This window comes from Rhinolophus sinicus, chromosome 14, assembly GCF_057876585.1.
Source record: "Rhinolophus sinicus isolate RSI-liver-muscle chromosome 14, RSI-T2T, whole genome shotgun sequence".
Lineage (NCBI taxonomy): Eukaryota > Metazoa > Chordata > Mammalia > Chiroptera > Rhinolophidae > Rhinolophus > Rhinolophus sinicus.
In genome coordinates this window covers 138,579,494-138,605,565 of record NC_142514.1, presented here as the reverse complement: position 1 = coordinate 138,605,565, position 26,072 = coordinate 138,579,494, and the positions used below count along the sequence as shown (strand labels likewise).

At 36.4% G+C, this 26,072-nt stretch overlaps 1 protein-coding gene across 1 annotated transcript in view; it reads left to right on the top strand.

Moving 5' to 3' along the window:
* The window catches only part of UVRAG (UV radiation resistance associated), a 274,598-nt gene that overhangs the window by 60,313 nt on the left and 188,213 nt on the right, over positions 1-26,072 (top strand). Inside the window, exon 6 of the mRNA XM_019726447.3 lies at positions 11,570-11,655. Within this exon, the coding sequence (XP_019582006.3) occupies positions 11,570-11,655 (86 nt within the window). The remainder of the gene's footprint in view (positions 1-11,569; positions 11,656-26,072) is intronic.

Sequence of the window (26,072 nt, the reverse complement as noted above, 5' to 3'; positions counted from 1 at the left end):
AAATGAATAAGTATATGTATAATACTGTTTGCTTTGTAATCAGTTATCCTGACTACGTAGTGAGTCAGTCAACTTGATTATTTCAGTAGAACTTTTAGAGTTTTAATGAAGTTAAGGACAGTGTTACATGGTAGCAACTGAAATCTTACAATGTACAGTAATATGTTTTAAAAGGTGTCTCATCCAATGATCCAATGTAGGGGTAAACAAACTACAGTCCAGCACATGTTTTTGTATGGCCTGCGAAGCTAAGAATCAATTTTACATTTGTAAATGATTTGAAGGAGACAACAAAGAGATGACATGTGGCTTGCAAACCTAAAATATTTACTATCGGGCCTTTGACCAGGAATGTTTGTTGACCAATGATCTAGAAACACACAGTGATCATTTGCCTAGAATTGCTCCTGTTCATTGGACCTGTGAAATTACCTGTTTCCTTAACAGTTTAGTAGGTACTCAGACCAGTGCCTGTTCCCTGAAAAAGAAGGATTAGGCCCGGCTTCAGAAGAATTTTGAGTGACATGTAAATCTCCTCTGGGCTCTTTGGCACTTGGCAGTATCTCACACAGATAACCAGATACAAATGAGCCGTTTCTTTCCATTATAATCCTTCATCAGAGGTCTGTCGGGATTGCACATCTGGTGAAGTTAGATGTCATTCAGAACAAGCCTCTTAGTGTATTTCAAGAATGATAATTGCTAAGTGGTGGCTGAAGCAGAAGGGTTTAATAATGTCCTTAAGTTGCCTTAAATGTACACGGACCCAGAATGTTAGAACTGGAAAAGGTCTTAGAGATCAAGTCCAGCATGGCCATTAAGAAGACAGGCTGTGGAGCCAGACTGCACGGCTCTTCTACCTAATCCTCTCAGTGGCTCAGTTTCCTCACCTTTAAAGTGGGGATAATAATAGTATCTGTTTCACAGGGTTGTATTAAATATTTTAACCCTTAACATATTAATGTTTAAGTATTAAAATTGACATGGAAAAAAACACTGCCTGGCATACTGTAAGTGCTCATGAATGTTTTTTCCCTTGTGTCTTTTGCTGTCATTTTTTTTATTATTATTGTCTTTATTAGTAGTAGTCTCATCTCATTTTATAGTTAAAGAAACTGAGGCCTGGAGGAGTTAAATGATTTTCCTCACTTCCGTGGCAGGGAGAGTGTATTAAAACCTTTCATTTGAATGTTCTTTCCCTGCTATAATGTGTTGCTTTTTAGTTGTGTGTTAGTGGGTGTGGATGAGTTTTTAATAGGAAAAAAATGTTTGGCAGCTTTTTGTGTAGAATAAGAAAAGTTAAGTGGAATGTCATTAACCATTTCACCTGAGAATCTTAAATCTACTTCTAGTGTCTTTTATTATTCTGGATTTTGTAGTTAATTTATAGGACTATTCTTATCTCTGTCCTCTTCCTCCTTGTCTGCCCTCATGATATGTAGGTTATTTCATAGCTATGTCTTTTTCTTTTTATTGAGATGAAATTCACATAAAAATAACCATTTTAAAGTGTACAATACAATAGCATTGGTATGTTCAGAATGTTGTGCAACCATCACCTCTGTCGAGTTGGGTAACATTTTCATCACCCTGAAAGAAAATCCCATACCCATTAAGCATTCACTCCCCATTTTGCCCTCCCCATCTCTCTGGCAAACACCAGTCTGCTTCTGTCTCCATGGATTTACCTATTCTGAATATTTCATATAAGTGGAATCATACAATATGTAACCCTTTATGTCTGGCTGTTTTCACTTAGCAGAATGTTTTTGAGGTGCATCCATGTGTAGCATGTGTCAGTACTTATTTCTTTTTTATGGCTGAGTAATATCCCATTGTATGACGAGGCCATATTTTGTTTATCCATTTATCTGTTGATGGATATTTGGGTTGTTTTTACCTTTTTGCTATTGTGAATAGTGCTGCAATGAACATTTGTGTACAAATATTTGTTTACGTACATGTTTTCAGTTCTTTTGGGTATATACCTAGGAATGGAATTGCTGGGTCATATGGTAGTTCCATTTATCTTTTTGAGGAATTGCCAAACTTTTTTGCACAGCGGTGACCATTTTACAATTCCAGCAGCAATATATGAGGGTTCTAATTTCTCCACATCCTTACCAACACTTACTATTATTATTTTTTTCTAATTTTAAAATTCTATATCTATCTATCTATCTATCTATCTATCTATCTATCTATCTATCTATCTATCTATCTCCGTTTGTCTGTCTGTCCTGGTGGATATGAAGTAGTATCTCATTGTGGTTTTGATTTGCATTTCCATAGTGACTAATGATGTTGAACATCGTTTCATGTGCTTGTTTGCTATTCGTGTGTCTTTTTTGGAGTAATGTCTCTTTAAGTCCTTTGCCCATTTTTTAATTGGGTTGTTTGTCTTCTTGTTGTTGAATTGTCAGAGTTCTTTATGTATTCTGGATATTAGACCTTTATCAGATATAGTATGATTTGCAAATATTTCCTCTCATTTTGTGGGTTGTTTGTTCACTTTCTTTATGGTGTTCTTTGATGTACAAAAAGTTTTGAATTTTGATGAAGTCCAACTTATCTATTATTTCTTTTGTTGCTCATGCTTTGGGAGGGGTCATATCTAAGAACCCATTGGCAAATCCAAGGTTATGTAGATGCACCCTTGTGTTTTCTTCTAATAGTTTTATGGTTTTAACTCTTATAATTAGTCTTTGGTCCATTTTGAGGTAATTTTTGTATTATATATGGTGTCAGGGATGGACCCAGCTTCATATTTTTGCATGTGGCTATTCAGTTGTTTGAGCATCGTTTGTTGAGAACTCTATTCTTTCCCCATTGAATAGTCCTGGCATCTTTGTCTAAATCAATTGACTATAGATGTATGAGTTAATTTATGGATTCTCCATTTTATTCCGTTGATCTGTATGTCCATCCTTATGCCAGTGCACATTGTTTTGATAACTGTTGCTTTGTAGTAGGTTTTGAAATTAGGAAATATGAGTCCTCCAATTTGTTGTGTTATATTGATTGATTTTCATTTATTGAACCACCCTTACGTACCTTGGATAAATCCCATTTGTTCTTGGTGTATCATCCTTTAAAAAAATTATTTTTAATTGTGGTGAAATATACATAATATACAATTTAGCATCTTACCCATTTTAAGTGGACAGTTTACTGGTATTAAATACATTCACATTGTTGTGCAACCATCTCCACCATCTGTCTCCAGAACTCTTCATCTAGTAAAATAGAAACTCTCTACTCATTAAGCAGTAACTCTCCGTCTTACCCTTCCCCAGGTCCCTAACAACTCACCCTTCTACTTTCTGTTTCAATGAATTTGACTACTCTAGGTACCTCCTATAAGTGAAATCATGCACTATTTGTTCTTTCGTCACTGGCTTCTTTTACTTAACATAATGTCCTAAGAGTCATCCATACTATAGCACATGTCAGAATTTCCTTTCTTTTAAAGGCTAAATAATACTCCATTGTGGGAAGATACACATTGTGTTTATCCATTCATCTGTTGATGGACACTTGGGTTGCTCCCACCCCTTGACTATTGTGACTAATACCGCTAGGAACATGGATGTAAAAAATATCTATTTGAGTCTTTGCTTTCAATTCTTTTGGGTATATACCCCAAAGTAGAATTGCTGGACCAAATTGTATGAGCCTTTTAATATGCTACTGGATTAGCGTTGCTAGTATTTTGTTGAAGATTTTTGCATCTATATTCATAAGGGACATTGGTCTATAATTTTCTTGTGATATTATTGTCTGGCTTTGGCATCAGGATAATACTGGCCTCCTAGAATGAGTTAAGAAGTATTTCTTTCTCTTCCATTTTTGGGCAGACTTTGAGAGGATTGGTATTATTTATTTATTTTTAACTAATTGGTAGAATTCATCTGTTAAATCATGTGGTCCTGGGCTTTTCTCTTCTGGGAGTTTTATGATTACTGATTCACCCTTTTTCTTTGTGTGATGACTTTGTTAAATTAACATTTGTTGAGTGGAGCATAGGGTGCCGGAGGGTGAGCCATGATTCAACAACAGACCACAGAGAAATTGCAATAGAGAAGTTTATTACTCACAGGTCTGGGAGGAATTACAGGGAACGCTTCTAGAGGCCGCTTGGGGAAGTCAAGGCAGAGTTCACAAGGCGGCAAAGCCTGGCTAAATGTCTTGATTAGTGTCTGTGGGTGGAGTGCTTTGGGCTTCATGGGCGAGGGCTGGATTGGTCAATTTAAACCAAAAGATCAGGGTTTTGGTAGTCTCTATGGGGTTTTTATCTAAGGGGCACATAAAGCATACAGGTTCTGGGAAGCAGGGGAGACTGTTGACCCCTAATCATATAGGGAACTTATATTTGCTTGTAACTCTGTGGGCTGCTATGGAGGGCATGCGCTTCCATGAGAGATTTAATTGTCAGTTTAAGGTCTCTGCAGGCTGCTTGGCCAAATAAAATGGATGCTGAGGCAGCAATACCATGGAGTAGCTTAGCTAAACTCCATGGACACTATGTAGGTCTATTCAGATTTTCTGTTTCCTTTTGAGTCAGTATTGGTAGTTATTGTATTTCTAGGAGTTCCCATTTTATCTAGTTTATCTGATTTCTTAGCATACAATTATAGTATTTTTCTATAATACTTTTTATTTCTGTAAGTTGGTGATAATGTTCCCATTTTCACTCCTGATTTTAGTCTTCTCTCTTTTCCTTGGTCAGTGTAGCTTGGTCAATTTTGTTGATCTTTCCAAAGCACTTAACTTTTGGTTTTGTTGATTTCCTCTATTATTTTTGTATTCTCTATTTCATGGATTTCTGCTCTACTTTTTTTTCTTCCTTCCTGGCTTTGGGTTTAGTTTATTGTTCTTCTTTTTCTAGTTCCTTAAGGTGGAAGGTTAGTTTATTGATTTGAGCACTTTTTTTAAATGTGGATGTTTGCAGCTATAAATTTCACTGTGAACACTTTTATGCTGTATCCCATATGTTTTGATATGTTGTTCTCATTTTTATCCATCTCAAACTTTTATTCATCTTAAACTATTTTATAGTTTACCTTGTGATTTATTTTTTTAACTCCCTGGCTATTTAATAGTGTGCTGTTTACTTTGCAGTTTGCAGATTTTCCAAATTTCCTTCTGTTACTGATTTCTAGTTTTCGTTCCATTGTGGTCAGAGAAGATACTTTGTATGATTCCAATTTTAAAAAAATTATTGAAACTTATTTTGTGGTTGAACAGATGGTTTATCCTGGAGAATGTTCCATTTGCACTTGAGAGAAGTATGTGTATATGGCTGTTGTTGGGAGAACATTCCATATACATCTCTTAGGTTTAGTTGATTTATAGTATTGTTCATATCTTCTATTTCCTGTTTGTCTTTTGTATGGTTGTGTTACAAACTGTTGAAAGTGGATTTTGATGTCTCCTGCTATTTTCCACTTTAGTTTTGATAGTTTTTGCTCACATATTTTGTTAGATGTTGTTAGGTGCATATATATTTATAATCTTTTATATCACCTTGACCCTTTTTTCATTATATAATGTCCATCTTTGTGTCATGTAACATTTTTTGTCTTACAGTCTATTTGTCTGTTATTAATACAGCCACTCCAGGTCTCTTTTGGTTACTGCTTACATGGAATATCTTTCCATTCTTCCATTTTTAACCTATTTTTGTTTTTATTTAATTTTTATTTTATTATTTTTTTCCAGTTAAATTCCAACTTTATTTTTTTCCCATTTCTTTTTAAATTTTTATTATTTTTTATTTATTTGTTTTTTATAACATTTTTTGTATTAATTTCGGGTGCACAAAACAATGTAATGGACATTTATCATTTATAACCCTTACACAGTGACAACTCCGCTCCCCCATCCACTATCCCTCTGACATTGCACACAGCCATTACATTTCCACTGTCTCTATTCCCAGTGCTTTACTCGCTTCTTGTAAGTGTATATATGTATATATATATAAAATTGTAGTTGACATTCATTATTGTTCAGCTTCAGCTTCATGTCGTTTTAAAGTGTGTCTCTTATAGCATATAGTGGATTGCTTAAAAGAAATCCATTCTGCCAACCCCTGCCTTTTAATTGGAATGTTTAATCCATTTATAATTAATGTAATTACAGATATGGAAGAAATACTGCCATTTTATATTTGCCTCTTTATATCTTATTTGTTCCCCATTTCCTCCATTACTACCTTCTTTTGTGTTATATATTTTCTCATGTAACATCTTGATTCTTTCTCATTTCTTTTCCTGTGCATCTTTTACTTATTTTCTTAGTGGTTGCCCTGGGGATTACAATTAACATATTAATTTATGACAATCTATTTCAAATTAATAGCAACTTAGTTTTAATATTACATGAAAACTTTTCTTTTTTAAAGATTTTTATTAAAATATAGCTAACATGTAATATTATATTAGTTTCAGATGTACACCATAGTTATTCTACATTTAGTGATCTAAAGAAGTGATCACTATGATAAGTCCAGCAACCATCTGACACTGTACCATGCTATAACAATATTATTGATTGTATTCCCTATGCTGTACATTATATCCTTATCACTTATTTGTTTCATACCTGGAAATTTGAACCCTTTATTCCCCTTAACACTTCCCCCCCTTTTTTAATTTTTCAATTACAGTTGACATTCAGTATTATTTTATATCAATTTCACGTGCATAGTGTAGTGGTTAGACATTTATATAATTTAAGAAGTGATCCCCTTGACTAGTCTAGTACCCACCTGGCACTATACATCATTACTGTATTATTGACTATATTCCCAATGCTTTACCTTACATTCTTATGACTGTTTTGTAACTACCAATTTGTACTTCTTAATCCCTTAACCTTTTTCATCATGTCCCCAGCTCCTCTCCCATCTATCACCCTGATAAATCTAATACCCATCTGATACCATACATAGTTATTACAATATTATTGACTATATTTCTTATGCTGTACCCTACATCCCCATGACTACTTTCTAACAACTAATTTGTACTTCTTAATCCCTTCCCCCTTTTCACCCATCCCCCAACCCCCCTCCCATCTGACAATCATCAAAATGTTCTCGGTGTCTATGAGTTTGTTTCTGTTTTGTTTGTTCATTTTGTTCTTTAGATTCCACATATAAACAAAATCATATTGCATCTGTCTTTGTCTGTCAGACACTCCACTTAGCACAATACCCTCCAGGTCCATCCATGCCACTGCTGATGCAAAAACCCATTCCCTTCCCTGGCCAAGCAGTATTCCACTGTATATATGTATTCCCTCCTCTTTATCCATTAATCTATCGGCAGGCATCCAAACTGCCTCCACATCTTGGCCAGTGTAAACAATGCTGCAATGAACATATGGATGCACACGTCCCTTCAAAGTAGAATTTTGTGTTTCTTCAGATAAATACCCAGAAGTGGAAACACTGAGTCCTTCTTTGTCTCTTGTTATAGCCTTTGTTTTAAAGTCTATTTTGTCTGGTATAAGTATTGCTACCCCAGCTTTTTTGTTTGTTTCCATTTTCATGAAGTATCTTTTTCCAACCCTTTACTTTTAGTCTATGTGCCTTTTGATCTGAAGTGAGTTTCTTGTAGGCAGGATATCTAAGAGTCTTGTTTTCTTATCCATTCAGCCACCCTATCTTTTGGAGCATTTAATCCATTTACATTTAAAATAATTGTTAATAGATAATGTAGTTATTGCCATTTTATTATTCATATTTTTTTAAATCTTTTTTATTTCCCTGTCTCAAAGAAATCCCTTTAAGATTCCTTGTAATACTGGGTTGATGGTGATGAACTCCTTTAATTTTTTCTTGTCTGGGAAGCTCTTTATCTGTCCTTTGATTCTTGCTGGGTAGAGTAATATTGGTTGTAAGTCCTAGTTTTTCATTATGTTGAATATTTTGTGCCAATCCCTTTTGGCCTGCAGAGTTTCTGTTGAGAAATCAGTTGACAGTCTTTTGGGAGCTCACATGTAGATAACTAACTGCTTTTCTCTTGCTGCTTTTAAGATTCTCCTTTTGTCTTTAACCTTTGGCATGTTAATTATGATGTCTTGGTGTTGGTCTCTTTGGGTTGATCTTGTTTGGGACTATGCTTCCTGGGCTCTATGTCTATTTACTTTGTCAGGTTAGGGCAGTTTTTTGTCGTTATTTTTTCAAATAGGGTTTCAATTCCATGCTCTCTCTTTTCCCCTTCTGGTAGCCTTATGATATGAACATTGTTATGCTTTATGTTGTCCCAGAGGTCCCTTAAACTATCTTCATTTTTTTTGGATTCTTTTTTCTTTTTGCTGTTCTGTTTGGATGTTTTCTGCTACCCTATCTTCTAAATCACTGATTCAATCCTCTGTGTCATCTAATTATTGATTCCCTCTAATGTATTCTTCATTTCAGTTATTGTATTCTTTATTTATGACTAGTTCTTTTTTATGTTTTCTATCTCTATTTTTATGTTTCTTATCTCTTTGTTAAAATTCTCTCTGCAATCATTGAGCATCCTTATAACCAGTGTTTTGAATTCTGCATCTGGTAGATTGCTTGTGCTTGTCTTCATTTTGTTTAGTTCTTTTTCTGGAGCTTTGTTCTGTTCTTTCATTTGGGACATGTTTCTTTGTCTCCCCATTTTGGCTGCCTCCCTGTGTTTGCTTCTATGTGTTAGGAAAGGCTGCTATGCCACCTGGTCTTAGGAGAGTGACCTTATGTAGTAGGTGTCCTGTGAGGCCCAGTGGCACAGTCTCCCTGGTCAACTGAGCTGGGTGCTCCAGGTGTGTCCCTTGTGTGGGTTGTGTGTGCCCTACTGTTGTAGTTGAACCTTGGTTGCTGTTTGCACGTCAATAGTAGGGATTCACCCTCTGGCTGAATAGCTGTGAGGACTGGCCATGATTGAAGTGAAGGAGCTGTTGTGCAGGGGCTGACCCTGCGGAGCAGGATTTGCTTTAGCAGGGCTCTGGTGCCTGCCCAGACTCCTCTTTGGGTGTCGTCCTTGGAGCAGGTCGGTTAATGCTCTGGCACTATCCGAAGCTGGCCTCTTGGTATGCTGGTTCCCCAGGCTTTTTGGGAGGGGCCCTGCTGCAGGCCAAGTTCAGCCACAGCCTGTGCCCTGCCTGGGGCCACTTGGCATGAGTCACAAAGCAATCCACAGATGGTTGCCACCTGTGCTGGGTTTGGAGGTGCCTCAAGAGACCCAGCTGTGAACTGAGACCGGCGGTGGCTAGTACCAGGCTTAGGGCTGCTCAGCAAGAGGTACGGGATATGCTGAATACAGGTGGCTGTTTGTTTGGGTTTTGTGAAACTTTGAGAAATTTTAGGAAAGTCTGTAGCATGAGCCAAGACAGGCTGTTTGTACGGAAAAGTCACTGGAAGTGGCTTGGGTGTACCTGAAAGTTGCCTAGGGCAGGGTCTCCGGGAATCACCAGGGCGGGGCAAATGAATGGTGTTAACCAGATTGCTGGAGACTCAGATATGGCAGCCACCTGTATTTGCATGCAGGAGGATTGGAGGGCTCAGCAAAGGAACATTGGCTTTTGATAGCTGGTCTATCCAGAAGGCTGTCCCTCCAGCCCTCATCCTGAAGCCAGACAACTCAGTTCTTCCTTGTATGTCCCTGGAGCTCAGAGTTAGTGAGTCCGTCAGCGAATAAGTTTGTATGTGGATCCTTTAAGATGAACACCTGGGACTCCAGCCACCCTCTGTCTTACTCAGCCACAATCTCTGTTAGTTTTAACAGCCATAAGTTGTGGACACTTCTCTTCCCAACACTGGAACACTGAGCTGGGGAGACTGGTGTGGGGCTGGGACCCCTCGCTCCTCCAGGGGCACCTCCGCAGCTGAGATATCCCTCCCAATTTTTAATGACCATACATGGGTGTGGGACCAGCCTGTTTCATGTGTCTGCCCCTTCTACAAGTCTTGAGGTGGCTTCTTCTGTGTGTCCTTAGTTGGAGGCTTCAGTTCAGCTAGACTTTGGTGATTCTCAATGATGGTTGGTCTGTAGTTTAGTTGTAATTTTGATGTCATGGGTGGAGGTAAGCACGGTGTTTCCCTACTCTGCCATATTGATTGGAAATCCCAAACTTTTCTTCTGTGTATATAGCTCTGTTCCCCCCCCACCTTTGTGTTACTATTGTCACAAGTTACATTTTCATAATTGTATGCTATTTTATAAGTAGATTTATAATGATTGTTTTATTTATTTGTCTAATTGATTTTTAAGTGCTAAACCAACCATGCATTCTTAAAATAAATCCAGTCAATAAAAATGTTTTTGTTTTATTATTATAGTGTATTGCTGGTTCAATTTGCTAATATTTTGCCAAGTATTTTTGTATCTATGTTCATGAGGAATATTGGTCAATAATTGAGTGTGTGTGTGTGTGTGTGTGTGTGTGTGTGTGTGTGTTATTTTTGTCAAGTTTTATTATCAGTAATGCGAGTCTTATGAGTTGAAAATTCTTCCCTTCTCTCTTTTGTGAAGGAGTTTGTGTTAAGTTGATGTCATTTCTTAAATGTTTGATAGAATTCATCAGTGAAACCATAAACCATCTTGACCTAGACTTTTTTTGTGGGCAGCTTTTCAATTACTTGAAAAAAAGGTACAGGGTTATTCAGATATTTTTTCATTCTCCATTTTGGCATGTTGTATTTTTTTCAAGTAATTTGTCTAATTCATCTAAGTTGTCAAATATGATAGCTTAAACTTGTTTATAATATTCTCCTAATAACGTTTTTTGAGGAACATGGATTAATAACATTTTAATGTCTGTAGCAATGTAATTTTAAAAAATGCTTATACTAGCATTATAGCAAACATTTATATAGTACTTATTACATACCTTTCACCTTATAAATATTAACTCTTTTAATTCCCACAACAATTTGTGTGGTAGATCATATTACCATCTCCATATTATAGATAAAGAAACCAAGGCTAAACTAAGAGAGCTTACATGCTTTACTCAAGATTACAGAGCTAGTATATAAAGAGTTTAAATTGTAATCCAGGTGGTCTGGGTCTAGAGTCCTTTTTTCTTAATTACTATTTACTTGACCTTTCTTAAAAGACAGATACCTGTTCTGTTCTTCTTACGGAAGTGTGCTGTGTGCTTTCTAGAAACCATCCTTGCTTCCATCACCTTTGTACCACTTAGTGGAAATACTTTTTTTTTGGTATTCCTAATTAGAACTTGGAATGCCTTTTTTCCCCCATAAAAAAATTACAGTGATGGCTAGTGTATTTACAACGTTGTTAATACTCTTCAGTCACATATATTAAAAAGACTTCTGGGGCTTCTCTTGGAAGTTCACTACAAAATGTGAAACATTGTTTCTGTGGGAAAATATTAGAGGAAATCTATTTTCAGTTCACTTGCTTAAAAGGTTAAACTTAAGTTATATGGAAATTGTACTTTTTGGAATCTCTTAACAAGTTGAATTTACTGAAGTGTTTATAAATCATAATTTTAAAAAGACAAACATGATTGATTTGTGTACATATTTTGTTTCATTTCTGTTAATTTGTTGATCAATATCTTTCAGGGTTATTCAAATGCTCAGAAGAATATTCTTCTTCAGGTGGATCAGAACTGTGTTCGCAATTCTTATGATGTCTTCTCTTTGCTGCGGTAAGAAGCTTCTTAAGAGTCCTGCATTTTTTAAAGAATCTTCCTCATTTTGAGTTTGTGACATTTCAGTGTGAGGAAATGTATGGGAGCTTTAGAAGCTGTTATTCAGGCTTGGCATTTTTTAGTGAGAGCTTCATAAATTTTGGAGCTACAGTGATTTAAGTTTATCTTTTTCACAAAGCCTTTGGAAAGCCATTTCCTCTCTCTGGACAGTGGGAGAGAATGATTGGAAGCCAGTGATCTTAAAACAGGGACATGAGCTGTTTCCGGTTTTCTGGACTAAAAGAGCAGCAAGCAGAGGTACAAAATTTAGACTTATCAAAATCTTAACAACTACAGCATTACTAGTAAAGCCCCCCAATAGCCCCAGACATGGCTTAGAGTTTTGACCTGCTGTTCATCTTTTAAAAGAATCATGTTTGGCAAGGCAAAAGAGCTTTGCATGAATCTCATGCCCAGAGGCTTAACTGCCGCAGCTCTGTATTTTCATAATGTCTGGGCTTAATTTTGAAAGATTTTAAAATTTGGTTTTAATTTTCAGTGTGGTAGATCATCAAGGACATTTTCCCAGGAGGCAGGTTACCAAAATAAATGCAATTTAAAATAAAGTTCACAGTGACACTCAACCTATGTCCACCCTCTCAGACAGATGGTTCATTGAAATTTGATTTTGGCAGTATTTTTCTAATGTTTACATAACACATCATAAATTTCAGACCATTAGACATCTTTTATATATCTACTAGAGGAAGAGTCCAGAAAGATGATTGGACTTTTGTCCAATGGATGATTGTTTTATAAACATGAAATGGGCCTATCCTTTACAAATCTTGAATCTTATACATGATGATGGAGAGTTTGGTCATATGGCCTGTATAAATTGCTCTTAAGAGACAATGATTTCAACTAAAGTAACCACACACATTTGATGACTTTTGATTCTTATCTGAGAGGTGCTTTCACTTTGCCTTCTTAGGCTGTGTAACAGAACGAACAGGATTTAGTAATGACACGGTGGAGAAAGCAGGAGGTGTCAACATATATAACTGACATTTTTGAGCCTATTCAGTTTGTGACTACATTAAGTTTTCAGTATTAGAAAGAAGAATGTTCAGAAATAGTTTGAAATGTGACTAAGCCATTAATATTTCTTGACCGTTTTTTCTCATTAAATTGAGGGACTAAATATTATTTTAACGATATTTTTGCGGTATGAGATTGTGTAATCTTATTAGAGAGACCAGTAGAATTAAAAGCAAAAGGAATACAAAGCCAGTGAGAAGAAGATCATTTGGGACAGGTAGCATCATAGAAACTAAGAGAAAAGAGATCCAAAGAGTATTGATAGATCTGTAATGATACAGGAGAATGGGAACTGAAGAAAGACTGTTGGATCTTGGGAAGCAACATAGTATAATAGAGAATGCTTTGATTAACCTGACCCTGACTTTAGTTATCCCTGATTTATCCCATTCGTTTAACTTCTGTGATTCTTCCAAAAGGTAGAAGCAATGAAGTTCAAAATTTGTGTAATTTACAAGCATTTCACATCTGTGATGTCATTCTCTTAGAAGCTTTTTGTGTTCACATATCAGGGATCAACCTTTGTCTTCAGTGTAGAAGCCGAGGTCAAGAGGCATTAAATGATTTATTTATCTGAGGGAATATAGCAAGTAAGAACCAGGCTGTGGGTCGGTATGAAGATTTTTCTGACAAGCAAGTTTTGCAGATTCTTTTCACAGTCTCACTTACCTTCCTAGATTGGTGCTTATAAGGTGCACCTAGCATAACGGCAGAGAAAATTTCCTGAAAATCACTGAGCCCTCCATAAATGTGAAATCATCTGGTTAATTTGGTAGTTGCTCAATTATTTAACATTGATCTTGCAATGCTATGTCTCTTGGGGTATCATTTCTAGGGTGCCTTTCAGAATGCTTAGGTGTGTCAAAAATTTGAATTGCCTTCTCATCACCATTGTGCAAATCATTTATAGCTGAACCAGATCTGGTGTCTATTTATCAACCAGTTAACCCAGAGTTACTCTGGAAGTAGAAACTTAAGAGTGTACTTGTCAAAGTTAATGAGTAAAATGGAACGTTCTCTGTTTATTCTCAGACATGAATAAATTGTAGCCATCGTCTGCTCAATAAAAAACTCTTCTTTTCCCACAGTTTTTGCTGATCTATGTAAAGTGCTTGCTGGGAAACTTAATTTTGTGCCCATCAATTTTGTTCATAGTTTCTTCTTTAACTCAGGCAATATTGTACCTGGATGGAGTAATTTTGAAAAATATATCTTTTCTTTTCCTGATGTGTTCTTGTTTGTGAAATTGTTCCTTCTTGACTGTAATTTTATGTGAAGACACAGAGTCTGAACTCTTTAATGTCACTTTTAACTCCACGACAGTCTCAGTGTTGTTTGGAGTGAGAATTAGAACCCAGGTCTCCTGATTCTGGTTTTTTTGTTTGTTTGTTTATTTATTTATTTATTTATTTATTTTTATTATTAGTTTCAGGTGTATGAAACAATGTAATAGACATTTCCACCCCTCACAAAGTGACAGCCTTCTTCCCCCAATCTTTTACCCCTCTGACATCATGTATAGCTGTTACAATTCCATTGACTATATTCCCTATTCTATACTCCATATCCTGTGACTATATATATGTATTAACTTATAGTTGACATTCAATATTATTCAGCTTCTGCTTCAAGTGTACAGCGCAGTGGTTCCTGATTCTGTTTTTTGAGAGTATTTTCTACTTAATAACTTTCACTGTATTGTGCTGTTAGCATGCATATAAGTCCTTCCACTTTTTACATGTGAATGTCGTAGGAAAATAGGAAATCTTGACTAAGGCAAAGATTTTGAAGCACCTAAAACCAGGGTTAAAACTCCGTCAGACGGATGCTGTATTGTACCCTTTTATAGGAAAACAATGACCTAAGGTTTTATTCAGATTTTTTTCACCAATAGTTAAGAAAGTAGGCTAATTTCAGTTGCCAAAGTAATAGCAGCTCTTTCCAAAGTTACATTCACTGTGTGTGATGGTAATTAAATTTTTGCTTCTTTAACCCCAGGAAGTCCCTTGATTAAGGGTTAGTTTTAATGTAAGCAGATATTTAATTTAGGAGCCACTTTATTCATTGTCTGTCGCATTTGATATTTTAATATAGGATGTTTACCACAAGGTGTCAATGTTGCTCTTTAACTGGCATTTGAAATTCATTTTAGTTTTGAAGTGAGAAAATTAGGGTATTAATTACAAGCGAGCATTTATTTTTAGGAGCTAACTTTTTCTCTCTATTATTCCTTTGAAGTTAAGGAATTTTTAGACTTATTAGATAGCTTTCTTCTTTTGGTTCTGTTGATTTTTTTTTTTTATCCTGTTGATGATAGGGAGTTACTGAAAGATTAAGGAGCAGAGGCATAACATGGTCAGGTGTGCAATTTCGAATTCTAACAATGGTGATAGCAGGGAATGGACCTGAGGTCATGAGACTGGAAACAAGGAGGTGTCTGTAATCCCACCTGTTCTCTGAGATTGAAAGATTATTTTTGATGTTTAAAAACTAATTTTTTTCCTTTCATACTTCCTCAAAAAGGTAGCTCTATTGTAGTGAGAAAAGTTTAATTAACTCTGGTTTTCTTCTAGTATAGTTTTTGCTTTTATTATTTTCTTCCCCTTTTGTCATGTCCTACTTTAGCCAGTTTAATAAGTGAAAGGATGGTGGAGAAATCATGGCCCCTCCACCTAGACTCCAGTTCTAAAACTGCCGTATGCCCATAACTGGATGCAAGACTTTGAGCCAGTTAGTTATTTAACTTCAATATGCCGCAAACTGCTCTTGTAAAATGGGGATAATTTTTGTCTCATGGGACTATTAATAAAATTAGAGGAAGTAAAATGCTTGAAAGGTCCTATGACAGTTACTGGCATATAGTAGACATTCAATAAGTAATAGTTTTCATTTTCCCCTTTACTTCTCCCATCTTGGAATTAGCTTTCCCTTTATGCCAGTGTTCTTTTTAAAGTTACCACTAGCTTTTCCAATTTTCAGCATAATTTTCTTTTCTTGCCATTCTAATGTCTACCATCTCTACTTTTATTAGTGATAAAAATTGTTTAACATGGTATGTCTTTTCTCCCTAATGACACTGGAAACTTGAAGGAAGGGATTATTTCATACGGTTATATATTCTCTCTTTCTTGTGGACCCTCAGACTCTTTTGCAGTATTTACTCCCTGAGTACTCTCTTCCGTTACCACAGCTTCAAACAACACATCCACGGGTTAATAACTCTCAAATCTATACCTTTAGTTCCTGCCTCTCTCTTGGATTTCTGATCTGTGTTTTCCCATTTATACTTTCATGTTCTGTTTCTGTAGGAACCTCAATCCTAACATGTCTGGAGCTACACTCTTTGGCTTAATTCTCCTCTTCATTTTCTTTTTCCCTGGTTTGTTTAGTGGTGTTATTATTATCGGAGGCAACCGAGTGAGCATACCTCCCTTTGTTCTCGCCTCTGTTTTCCTGAACTATTTCCTGACCTCATAACTAATCTCCCTACTACCAGTTATTCCTTCGTGCAATTAATAGTCATTATTTATTCAGTACTGGTGCTTAACATGAATTAACTCTCTTAATTCTCAGAACAACTTTCTGTGGTAAGAACTATTCTTTTTTTTTTCTTAATGGTATTTTATTCATAATGTGTTTGTTTTCAATTAAAGTTTATTGGGGTGACCATTGTTAGTAAAGTTACATAGATTTCAGGTGTACAATTCTGTAATACATTATCTATATGTCACATTGTGTGTTCACCACCCAGAGTCAGTTCTCTTTCCATCACCATATATTTGATCCCCTTTACCCTCATCTACCACCTCCTTCCCCCCTTACCCTCTGTAAGAACTATTCTTATTCCTATTTACAAAAAAGGAAATTGAGACACAAAGCAGTTAAGTAGTTTATTTAAGGTCACACAACTAGTTAGTGTTAGCCTGTATTCAAATCCAGACAGTCTAGCTCCTGAGCCCATGTTCTTTTGTGTGTGTGTCTGTTGGTTTGCTTTGTTTTAACTTTTTAAAAATTTTTTATTAAATTTATTGGGGTCACGTTTGTTAGTAAAATTTACTAACCACATTGGTTAGTAAAATTGTATGGGTTTCAAGAGTACAATTCTATACTACATCATTTATATATTGCATTGTGTGTTCATCACCCAGAGTCAGTTCTCCTTCCATCACCATGTATTTGACCCCCTTTATCCTTTACTGCCTCCTTCCCTCCCCCTTTCTCTCTGGTAACCACTAAACTGTCATCTGTGTCTATGAGCTTTTGTTTATCTTGTTCGTTTGTTGCTTTGAGTTTTATATCCCACATATGAGTGAAATCGTGGTTCTTGACTTCTTCCATCTGCCTTATTTCGCTTAGCATGATATTCTCAAGATCCATCCATGTTGTCACAAGTGGCAATATTTCATCTTTTCTTATACTTGAGTAATATGCCACTGTGTATATGTACCGCATCTTCTTTATCCACTCATTTATGGAAGGACACTTCAGTTGTTTTCATGTCTTATTCACTGTTTTCATGCAGTGAATAATACTGCGGTGAACATAGGGATACATACATCTTTATGGATAAATGTTTTCAGATTTTTTTGGTAGATAACCAGAAGGGGAATTGCTGGGTCATATGGTAATTCTATTCTTAATTTTTTGAGGAATCTCCATACAATTTTTCATAGTGGCTGGACCAATTTGCATTCTCATCAGCAGTCTAAGGGTTCCTTTTCCCTCACAACTTCTCCAACACTTGTTAGTACTTGTAATAGTAGCCATTCTAACAGATGTGAGGTGGTATCTCACTGTGGTTTTGATTTGCATTTCTCTAATAGATAGTGAAGTTGAGCACTTTTTCATGTATCTATTGTTAGCCATTTAGTGTATTCTTCTGTGAATTTGCCTATACTTTTTTTTTTTTTTATTGAGTTGCTTGCATTTTTTTTCATAACTTCTTAAAGAGTCCTTGGTAGTTTTTCCAAATCTATCAATTACATCTTGACTTAGTATACCTTATACAAAATGTTTGTATTTGTTGTATAATTCTTTTTTTTCTTTTATATCTTCTGGGCACTTGGTCTTGGCTTAAGAAATCTCTCCTCCACCTTTGTTCTACATGTATTTTTTAAGTTTTCATTTAAGATTTGTATTTATTTTACTTTTAAATTAAATCTTTAATACAATTTAGAATTATTCTTGAATATATTCTGTAGAAACTACAAATATTGTGTGATAAAATTTCTTCACAATTGAATATCTAGCTGTGTTACTTCCTTTTCCCACTAAATTAAATACTATCTTTGTCATATATTAAAAGCTCATGTATACCAGGATCCATTTCTGAATTGTTTCTTTCTTTTGTGTTTTTTGTTTTGATTTTTTTTTCGGTCTATTCCTTTGCCAATTTCAGATTGATTTAATTATAATGTTTGGGTTTTTTTTTTTTTGATATGTTCTAATATCAAGTAAGGCAAGTAGCCCTCTTTCCCGAGTCTTCTTTTTCATACCATTTTTTGCTATTCTCAGAAGTTTATTCTCCTATATGAACTTTAAGATTATTTTATCTTATTTAAAACGCGAACTTCATTGGAATTCTAATGGGAATTTTTGTATTCATTGGCTTGTTATATTTTTGGAGAGCTGTCAGTTTTATATTAGTATTCCCATCCAACACATGGTATGTCCTATATTTGTTCAAATTTCATTTTATTCCTTCTATAAGATTTTATAGTTCTTTTCATGTGGTTATGTGTCTTTCCATTAAATTTGTTCTTAAGTATATTATAGTTTTTACACTATTTTGCATAAATTGTATTTTTCATTTACATTCCGGTGTCATCGTCGTTATTATTATTATTATAGGGAAAAGCTATAATTTTAAGAAACTCTTATATCCAGTGACTATGCCAAATTATTTTTCTTGCTATTGTTTTTTAAGGAAAGCTCTCTGATTTTCTTGGCATACATCATTATCATCAATAAAATAATAGGTTTATCTGTTCTTCTCCAATGTTTATACTGATTTTTCTATCTAATCTTACTGCATTTAGTAAACCTTCTAGAACTTTAAAAATAATGCTAAACAGTGATGGGCATTACTTTTGAAAATAGTGAGCGTTCTAGTCCAGTTCTTATTTTAATTGAAATTGTTCAGTATTTTGCTGTTCAGAATATTTTCTGCTAATTTTAGAAAATGTTTTAGTTTTTTCTATTTATTTAATGTTTTTATTAGGAATGGATGCTGAATTTTTGGAAATGCCTTTCCACATTTATTGACATTATATATTTTTCTTCCTTTAATTTATACTTGCAAGAAGGTATGTAGAGTTCCTGATATTGCATTACTAGTTAGTTATAGGTTATTCTTCTGTTCATTATGATAAATGAGATTGGTGTATTGTATTTGTGTTGTTTTTCTTTGCAGGGGGAGGGGGCAGGGTAGGTAACTATTTTTCCTAAGATTTTAAAATTGAATTGTGAAGCTTTTCATCTTTTTCTATGACCCTAATCTGTAAATCGATAATAATAGCATCTACCTCATTGGGTGGTTTGGAGGATTAGATGAATTGATATGAAGTGCTTAGTACATAGCCTCAAGGTAGTTAACAGTATATGTGTTAGCGCTTAGCATCATCATCATCTGAAACACATGCAATAATTTTGGGAATTTTCAATTCTTTAAAGGTTTGTTAGAATTTAGCTATTAACTCCTCTAGTTCAGGGTGGCTTTGTAGTGATAAATCTTACTCTAATACCTTTAGTGCTATTTGCTCTGTCCGTTTTTTCCTACTTCTCTAGTTTATTCTTGGCAATTTATTTTTTGCTAGGAAACCATCTGTTTCCTCTAGATTTTAAAATTTATTGCTGAGACAGTGCAAGCAGTTTTATAATTCTCTTAATTATTTTAGTAATTCATAGTATATTATCTAATTAAGCTCCAAAACCACTCTAGTATTTCAGTTCCCGAATTATTATTCTATTATGAACTCTGCTTGGACAGGATGCTTTCTAATGTTGAAGTTGTAGCACTTTGTGTGAGCTAAAACAAAGTATTTGAGTCACTTCTTGCTTTTAAAATATTTCTGAGAATGAGAATGGAGAACATAAACTGCATAAATTTAGGGAATTTATATTTCTAGTTTACAATTTTGTCCGCAGCATATAGCACCAACCTGGCTCAGAGTAGATACCTAGTAAATATTTGTTAAATGAATGAATGATTAAATTAACAAATGGATGGGTAAAATACAATATGGTGGGATAATAGCTGAATAACAGGCAGGTTTCTGGAGGAATCTTTTAAATGGTAGATCTTTAATCATCTTTCAAAAGACAATTACTATTAACCTTGGATATCGTCTCCCACAAGTATAGTATATTTTTAATATAAAATATCTGAATATTTAATTTTAGACAGAGCACTTGCTAATGAAAGTCATGCAAAGGCATTGTATGGTAAATTAACTCCAGTTTATTAAGTGAGTTAACCAGTAGTTAACCATAGTCTTTAACTAGGATCTTCCGTAGACTGACTATTCATGTTACTAAAGGTGTTTCTCCAGTGCACTGAATGTTAACGGGGAGTAGGGGATAGTGGGTAAAGTAAACGAGCCCTCCCCAAAACAATGTTCAGAACTCCTGGCTTGGAGCAATAGTTAATTTTCCAATGTTATTGGAATGGTGAAAGAAGTGTATAAAATGCAGTATAAAGAGTAAAGAGCCTCCTTAGAGGGTAGTTAAGTATTATGAGCACTCTTCTGCCTAAGAGATATTCTCTGTCCCTGCCCCTGTCCTCCAGTTCTGGCTTGAGTTCACAGGGTTACTTTGCTAAGACTGCTTTGTTAAAGATGTCACTGCAAATTAAGGCTTTGCCATCACACCCCTTGTAGCCGCCTTGTAAGTTCTACATTCCCACTGGTGCCAGGCATGTTCCAAGGCAGCTTTCCAAGGTTTAGTGATTTCACTCTGATGGCTCTGCCAATAAAAATAACCAGTTACCATTAAATAGCTACCCCACCCATAACTTGATTTTTACATGCTGTTTTATTAAGAACTTATCAGTGATTTGGGGGGAAATTAATCCATTAGGCTCATCAGGATATCACCTGGCCCTTGAAGTAACCTTTATTCTAGATGTGGGATGTTTTACCTTTGAAGAGAATCTGAAACTCAATGTGTTTATCTGTTAGGAGAGTGGACATTGTAATAACCTCATTCCTGTAGTTGATTCTTTATGATTGGAAGTACTGTATTAACATGAGAAGCCAGATTCTTATTTTGGGGACTTATATTCTAGTAGGACAGGTTGATAGATTAGCAAGGAAGGGGTCTTACATGCATGGAGAAATTAATAATAATGTCTAAATATTAATAAGTTTTGGGTGTTGTAGGAATAAGTCAGAATCCCATCCTTTTCTAATCCTACATAGGTGTTAAGGAAGGAAAATAATATTTGAATATCTAAAATGTGAAAGAGATTTAAATGCTAAAAACTTAGCATTCATATTTTTATAATATTCACAATAGTCATGCTATTATTATAATTGTGTTTTACTGGTAAGCAAACTGCAGCTTTGAAAAGTTGAGCTAGTATGTTATTAAGAGTCCAGATCTGTCCAATGGCAAAGGCCTTTCCAATATATTTCTCCATCTCATGTGGAAGAATTCCCTGTAACATTCCTTTCTCTTCTTGAGACTGCATAACAGCACGCATACCCCTTCCAATACAATTTCTTTGGTGGTGCACCCGAGTATAAAATGGGCCAGGCATTTCTCAGAGTCTTGTGGCACTTGCACAATGGGGGCTTACAAAATAGGCTTTTTCCTAGAGCCATCCAAAGTCTGCTTAACATAGCCCTCAGCTCTGTACCTCCCCATGCTGGAGGTGTTAACCAAAGCCTATAGGTTTGCTGTTGAGGGGTGTCTCTATAACTCTATGACCAGGGGTTACTTTTATTTCTAGTCCCTCAGTGTGGTAAGTGTGAAGTGATTGGACGCATGGGTTTTTTCCTTAGTTGACACCTCTGTTTTCTAGCTCCCATCCATAAATTCTGACTCTGCAAGAAGCACACTACCGCCATAGAGGTAAAATGACTTTTCCACAGTAGCACTGATTTTTCTATCTCAGAGATTCTTTGCTTCTAGTGACAGAGTCAGATATGAATCTTGGCATAGAACTGGCTTTAAACAATTGATGGGGAGAGCATCTGGAGATGTAAATTTATGAAAAATTCCATATAAGCCAAGAAATTCACTCCACAGCTTTCAAAAAGGACCTAAGATTATCTTATGTTTCATTAATTAAAATATAGTGTCCAGATCAAGGAAAGTAATAGTCTTCCTGGACTTTGTGTTCATTAGGTCATATTTGGAATATTCTGTTTAAGTCCCAGTTTATTTTGATGAGAAAAAACAAGGTGAGATGATGAGGGGGTTTAAAATAGCCATATAAAGAGTAGTTGGGAATAGAGGACATTTAGCTTAGAGAAGACAGGACTTTGGGAATATAGTTGCTGTCTTTAAACTAAACAGTTATTCAGTTAATTTGGCAAACAGTTATTGGGTAATAGTAAAATGTACTGTCAGGTAAATCCTGTACATGCTTTATCTCATTTAATCCTCAATGCAAATCTGTGAGGTGGATGCCATTCTGTGTTACCCTTGTTTTGCGAATGAAGACATGGATCCAGAAAGGGGAATTGACTGGCTGCCTCAGGTTGTCTGTGACAGAGCCATCCATCCGTATTTTTTGCCTCTATTTTCTTTCCTTTTTCCCATGCTGCCACCCACATTCTGTAGAATTTAGGCTCGTGCTGAAGGAATGTAATTTGGAAGAGAAAAAGAAAATAGGTATATTGTTCTTGTCAGTAGAAAAATAATAGTGCTAAGAGGGGTAGAGAGTACTGAGGATGGCAGGATATGAGGTATTTTAGATAGAGTCATCAGGGAAGGCCTCACTGAGAAGAAAATATTTGAGCAAAGACTTGAAAAAGATGAGGCAGCACGTTGTGTGGGTATCTGTAGGAAGAACATCCCAGAGAGTACAAATAGCCGGTATAAAATCCCTGAGGTGGGAGTGAGCATGGTTTGTTGCAAGAACAGCTAAGAAGTTAGTCTAGTTTGAGCATAATGAGCAAAGTTGACAGAGGCCAGATTGTGTAGAGTTTTAGATTTTTTTCTAAGTATGTTGGGAAGATGTTGGAGGGTTTTGAGCAAGGGAGTGATGTGATCTGATCTTTATTAAATAACTCTGGCATATTGACTAGACTAGGGGGACGGAGAAGGCAACAGAGAGATTAGTTAAGAGATGATTGTAGTATTCAGGTAGAGGTGAAAGTGACTTAGGCTGGTTTGGTACCAGCTGAGGTAAATGAAGAGAAGCGGTCACATTCGTAATATGTTTTGAAGATACAGCCAACTAGACTTGCTAATGGATTCTGTGTGTGTATGAGGGAGAAATTGGACTTAAGGATAACTCCTAAATATTTAATCTGAGCAACTAGGTGAATTATGGTGATATTTATGAAAATAAATGGTGTGCTATTCCTAAGAGGAAAGAGGAGAAGGTAATGGGGAATCAAGCATATATTTGGATATAAATAAATATTGGTGCTGTGTGAAAAAATAAAATAATATATTTGGGACATGTTAAGTTTGAGATCATGTGTCATGAAGGTGAAGGTGCTGAGAACGCGGTAAGATACACAGTTTTGGTCTCGCAGGTCAGTTGGTGCCAGAGATGTGAATTTGAGAATTGTATCAGTCAAGTTACAGTGTAGAAAACATGAACCACTCTAGATATTTTCATCAGAAAGAGATTTAATACAGAGCATTGGGTATTTATAGAATCACTTGAAGGCTGGAGGAGTAGACGTTGGAAGGCTGCTGCTAGGCTTCAGAGACACATTACCACCAGGCTTCAAGGTCAACCCACCGCAGTTGTGATCGGTGATCACAAAACAGCTGCTGGTGGAAGTCATCCCACACCCACCAGATGTGAAACTGGCTACTGCAAAAACTCACACTGGAGAGAGTCTGTCACTGCTCCTGGGAGAATGGCTTCCACCCCTTCTGCCTGCCAGCTTTTGCTCAAGGTTCTCCAACATTTAAGAAGAGTAGGATATAGGACATAGCAGAAGAGAAGGGGCAGCTAATGAGGTAGCAGAATATCTACAACAATGTGGTGTCCCAGAGCCAAAGTAAATTAAATATGTTTAAGGGAGTGATCAACCGAATCAAATGCGTGTTCATTGGTTGAGTAAGGTGAGCGCTGAGAATTGAATGCTGAATTTAGCAATTTGGAGTCACTGGTGACATTTATAGGAGTAATTTTTGTGGTATTGCAGGAGTAGGTTAAGGAGAGATTGGGAGTGAGGAAATGAAGACAAAAGAAATATAGACTACTCTTGTCAGGTATTTCTGTACAGAGGAGCAGGGAAACGGTACTAAAGCTGGAGGGGTCAAGGGAACTGTTTTTTGTTTTGAGATGGAAGTTATTTAGAATATTCTTTTTTTTTTCTAAAGAGTCTTTGACGATTTTATTGTGTTAAGGATTTATTTTTTTTAATTGGGGAATATTGCGGAACTGTGTTTCTCCAGGGCCTATCAGCTTCAAGTTGTTGTCCTTCAATCTAGTTGTGGAGGGCACAGCTCAGCTCCAAGTCCAGTCACCGTTTTCAATCTTTAGTTGCAGGGGGCACAGCCCACCATCCCATGCGGGAATTGAACTAGCAACCTTGTTGTTAAGAGCTCAAACTCTAACCAGTTGAGCCGTCCAGCTGCCCCTCCAGCAGCTCAGTGGCAGCTCGTTGCCTTCAATCTAGTTGTGGAGGGCGCAGCTCACTGGCCCATGTGGGAATCGAACCGGCAACCCTGTTGTTCAGAGCTCATGCTCTAACCAACTGAGCCATCCCGCCGCCTCTAGAATATTCTTCTGTTGGAGGAAAATTTGCAGATACACGAGAAAGGGACGGGATAATAGCAGGCACAAAATCCTTTGATAAGTGGACAATGGAATTCAATGTACAGGTGGATGGTTTGGACTTAGGAGAAGGGCTGTATATCTGGGGAAGGCAGAATATATGGGTTCAAATACAGAATCACATAGTAAATTTGGTGATGGGAGAATTAATAAGTTGTTCTCTGCTTGCTTCTGTTTTTTTAGTAGAGTCATCAGCGGGGTGTCAGGAAGGTGGAAAGAATGTATAAGGTTTGAAGAGAAAAGAGAAAGTTTAAAATAGTTATCTTGGAGAAAGAGAGAGTAAATTACCTAGGCCCAGTAGTTCTCACGTTTTAGCCTGCATGAGAATCAGCTAGAGGGCTTGATATAACACTCGTTGCTATGCCCGCCCCCAGAGTTCCTGATTCATTAGGTTTGGGGTGAAGCCTGGGAATTTGCATTTGTAACTCTCCCAGGTGAGCGTGATGCTCTGGGGATCATACTTCGGTTAGAAATTTAAGGGAGACCATTCAGCATGCTGAGGGCATTTCTCCAGCTGTATTCAGCCACTTAAGTGCACAGGTGGAGAAGGCGATGAGTTGAATGTAACCAGAGTTGGGGTTTTGCCAGGTGAGTTCAAGGGCAAGAAGAGAGGGCCATAGGAGTTATATATAGTGATGGACCATAAACTCTAAGCTGGATAAAGAGAGGAGTGAGGACATGAAGGAAGTAATGGTCAGTGAAAAAAATGGTAGAATCTATGGATTAAAAGTTCTGATGATGAGGATGAATTGTTGGAGTGCAATGATCTGGAAATATGGAGTGAGGTGGTCCGAGGTGGGGATATTTGAACGTGAGGTCTGAAGGCTGCTGCAATTATTAATTATGATTTAAAGTAAGAGAACAAGTGGCTGAACTGGGTAGAGGTCAAGACCTGAGTATTGGATGTAGAAGTCATCAAGAACAATGGCAGGAGTAGTGGTGGAGAGAGATGGGGAGTCAGGTGCTAAGATCTTCAGTTACTAAGTTGGAATGGGAGTGCTATAGATCACAGCAGCAAGAAGGGAAAGTGGCTTAATCAGTATGTTCAATAAAAGGAACTGAGAGTTTCTAGGGAATGGAGGAGAGCAGCGGTCCGGAAAGCAGCAATGAGTTGCAAGGAAGACATCTACTTCATCTCCAAGCTCAGTGTTAGGAGAAAACACAGAGCCCCACTTGAGTCATGCATGATCTTATTTATTTGTCTCAACAGCCCTGTAACAGTAGGTATTATTATCCCCATTTTTACAGATGAGGAAACTGAGGCTTAAAATAACTGGCCTGACAGTCGTAGCTTGTGAATACTGGAGGTGGCATCATGTGAGTCCAATGGAAGCCAAAGGAAGGCAGATGTTGACTCAATGTAAGA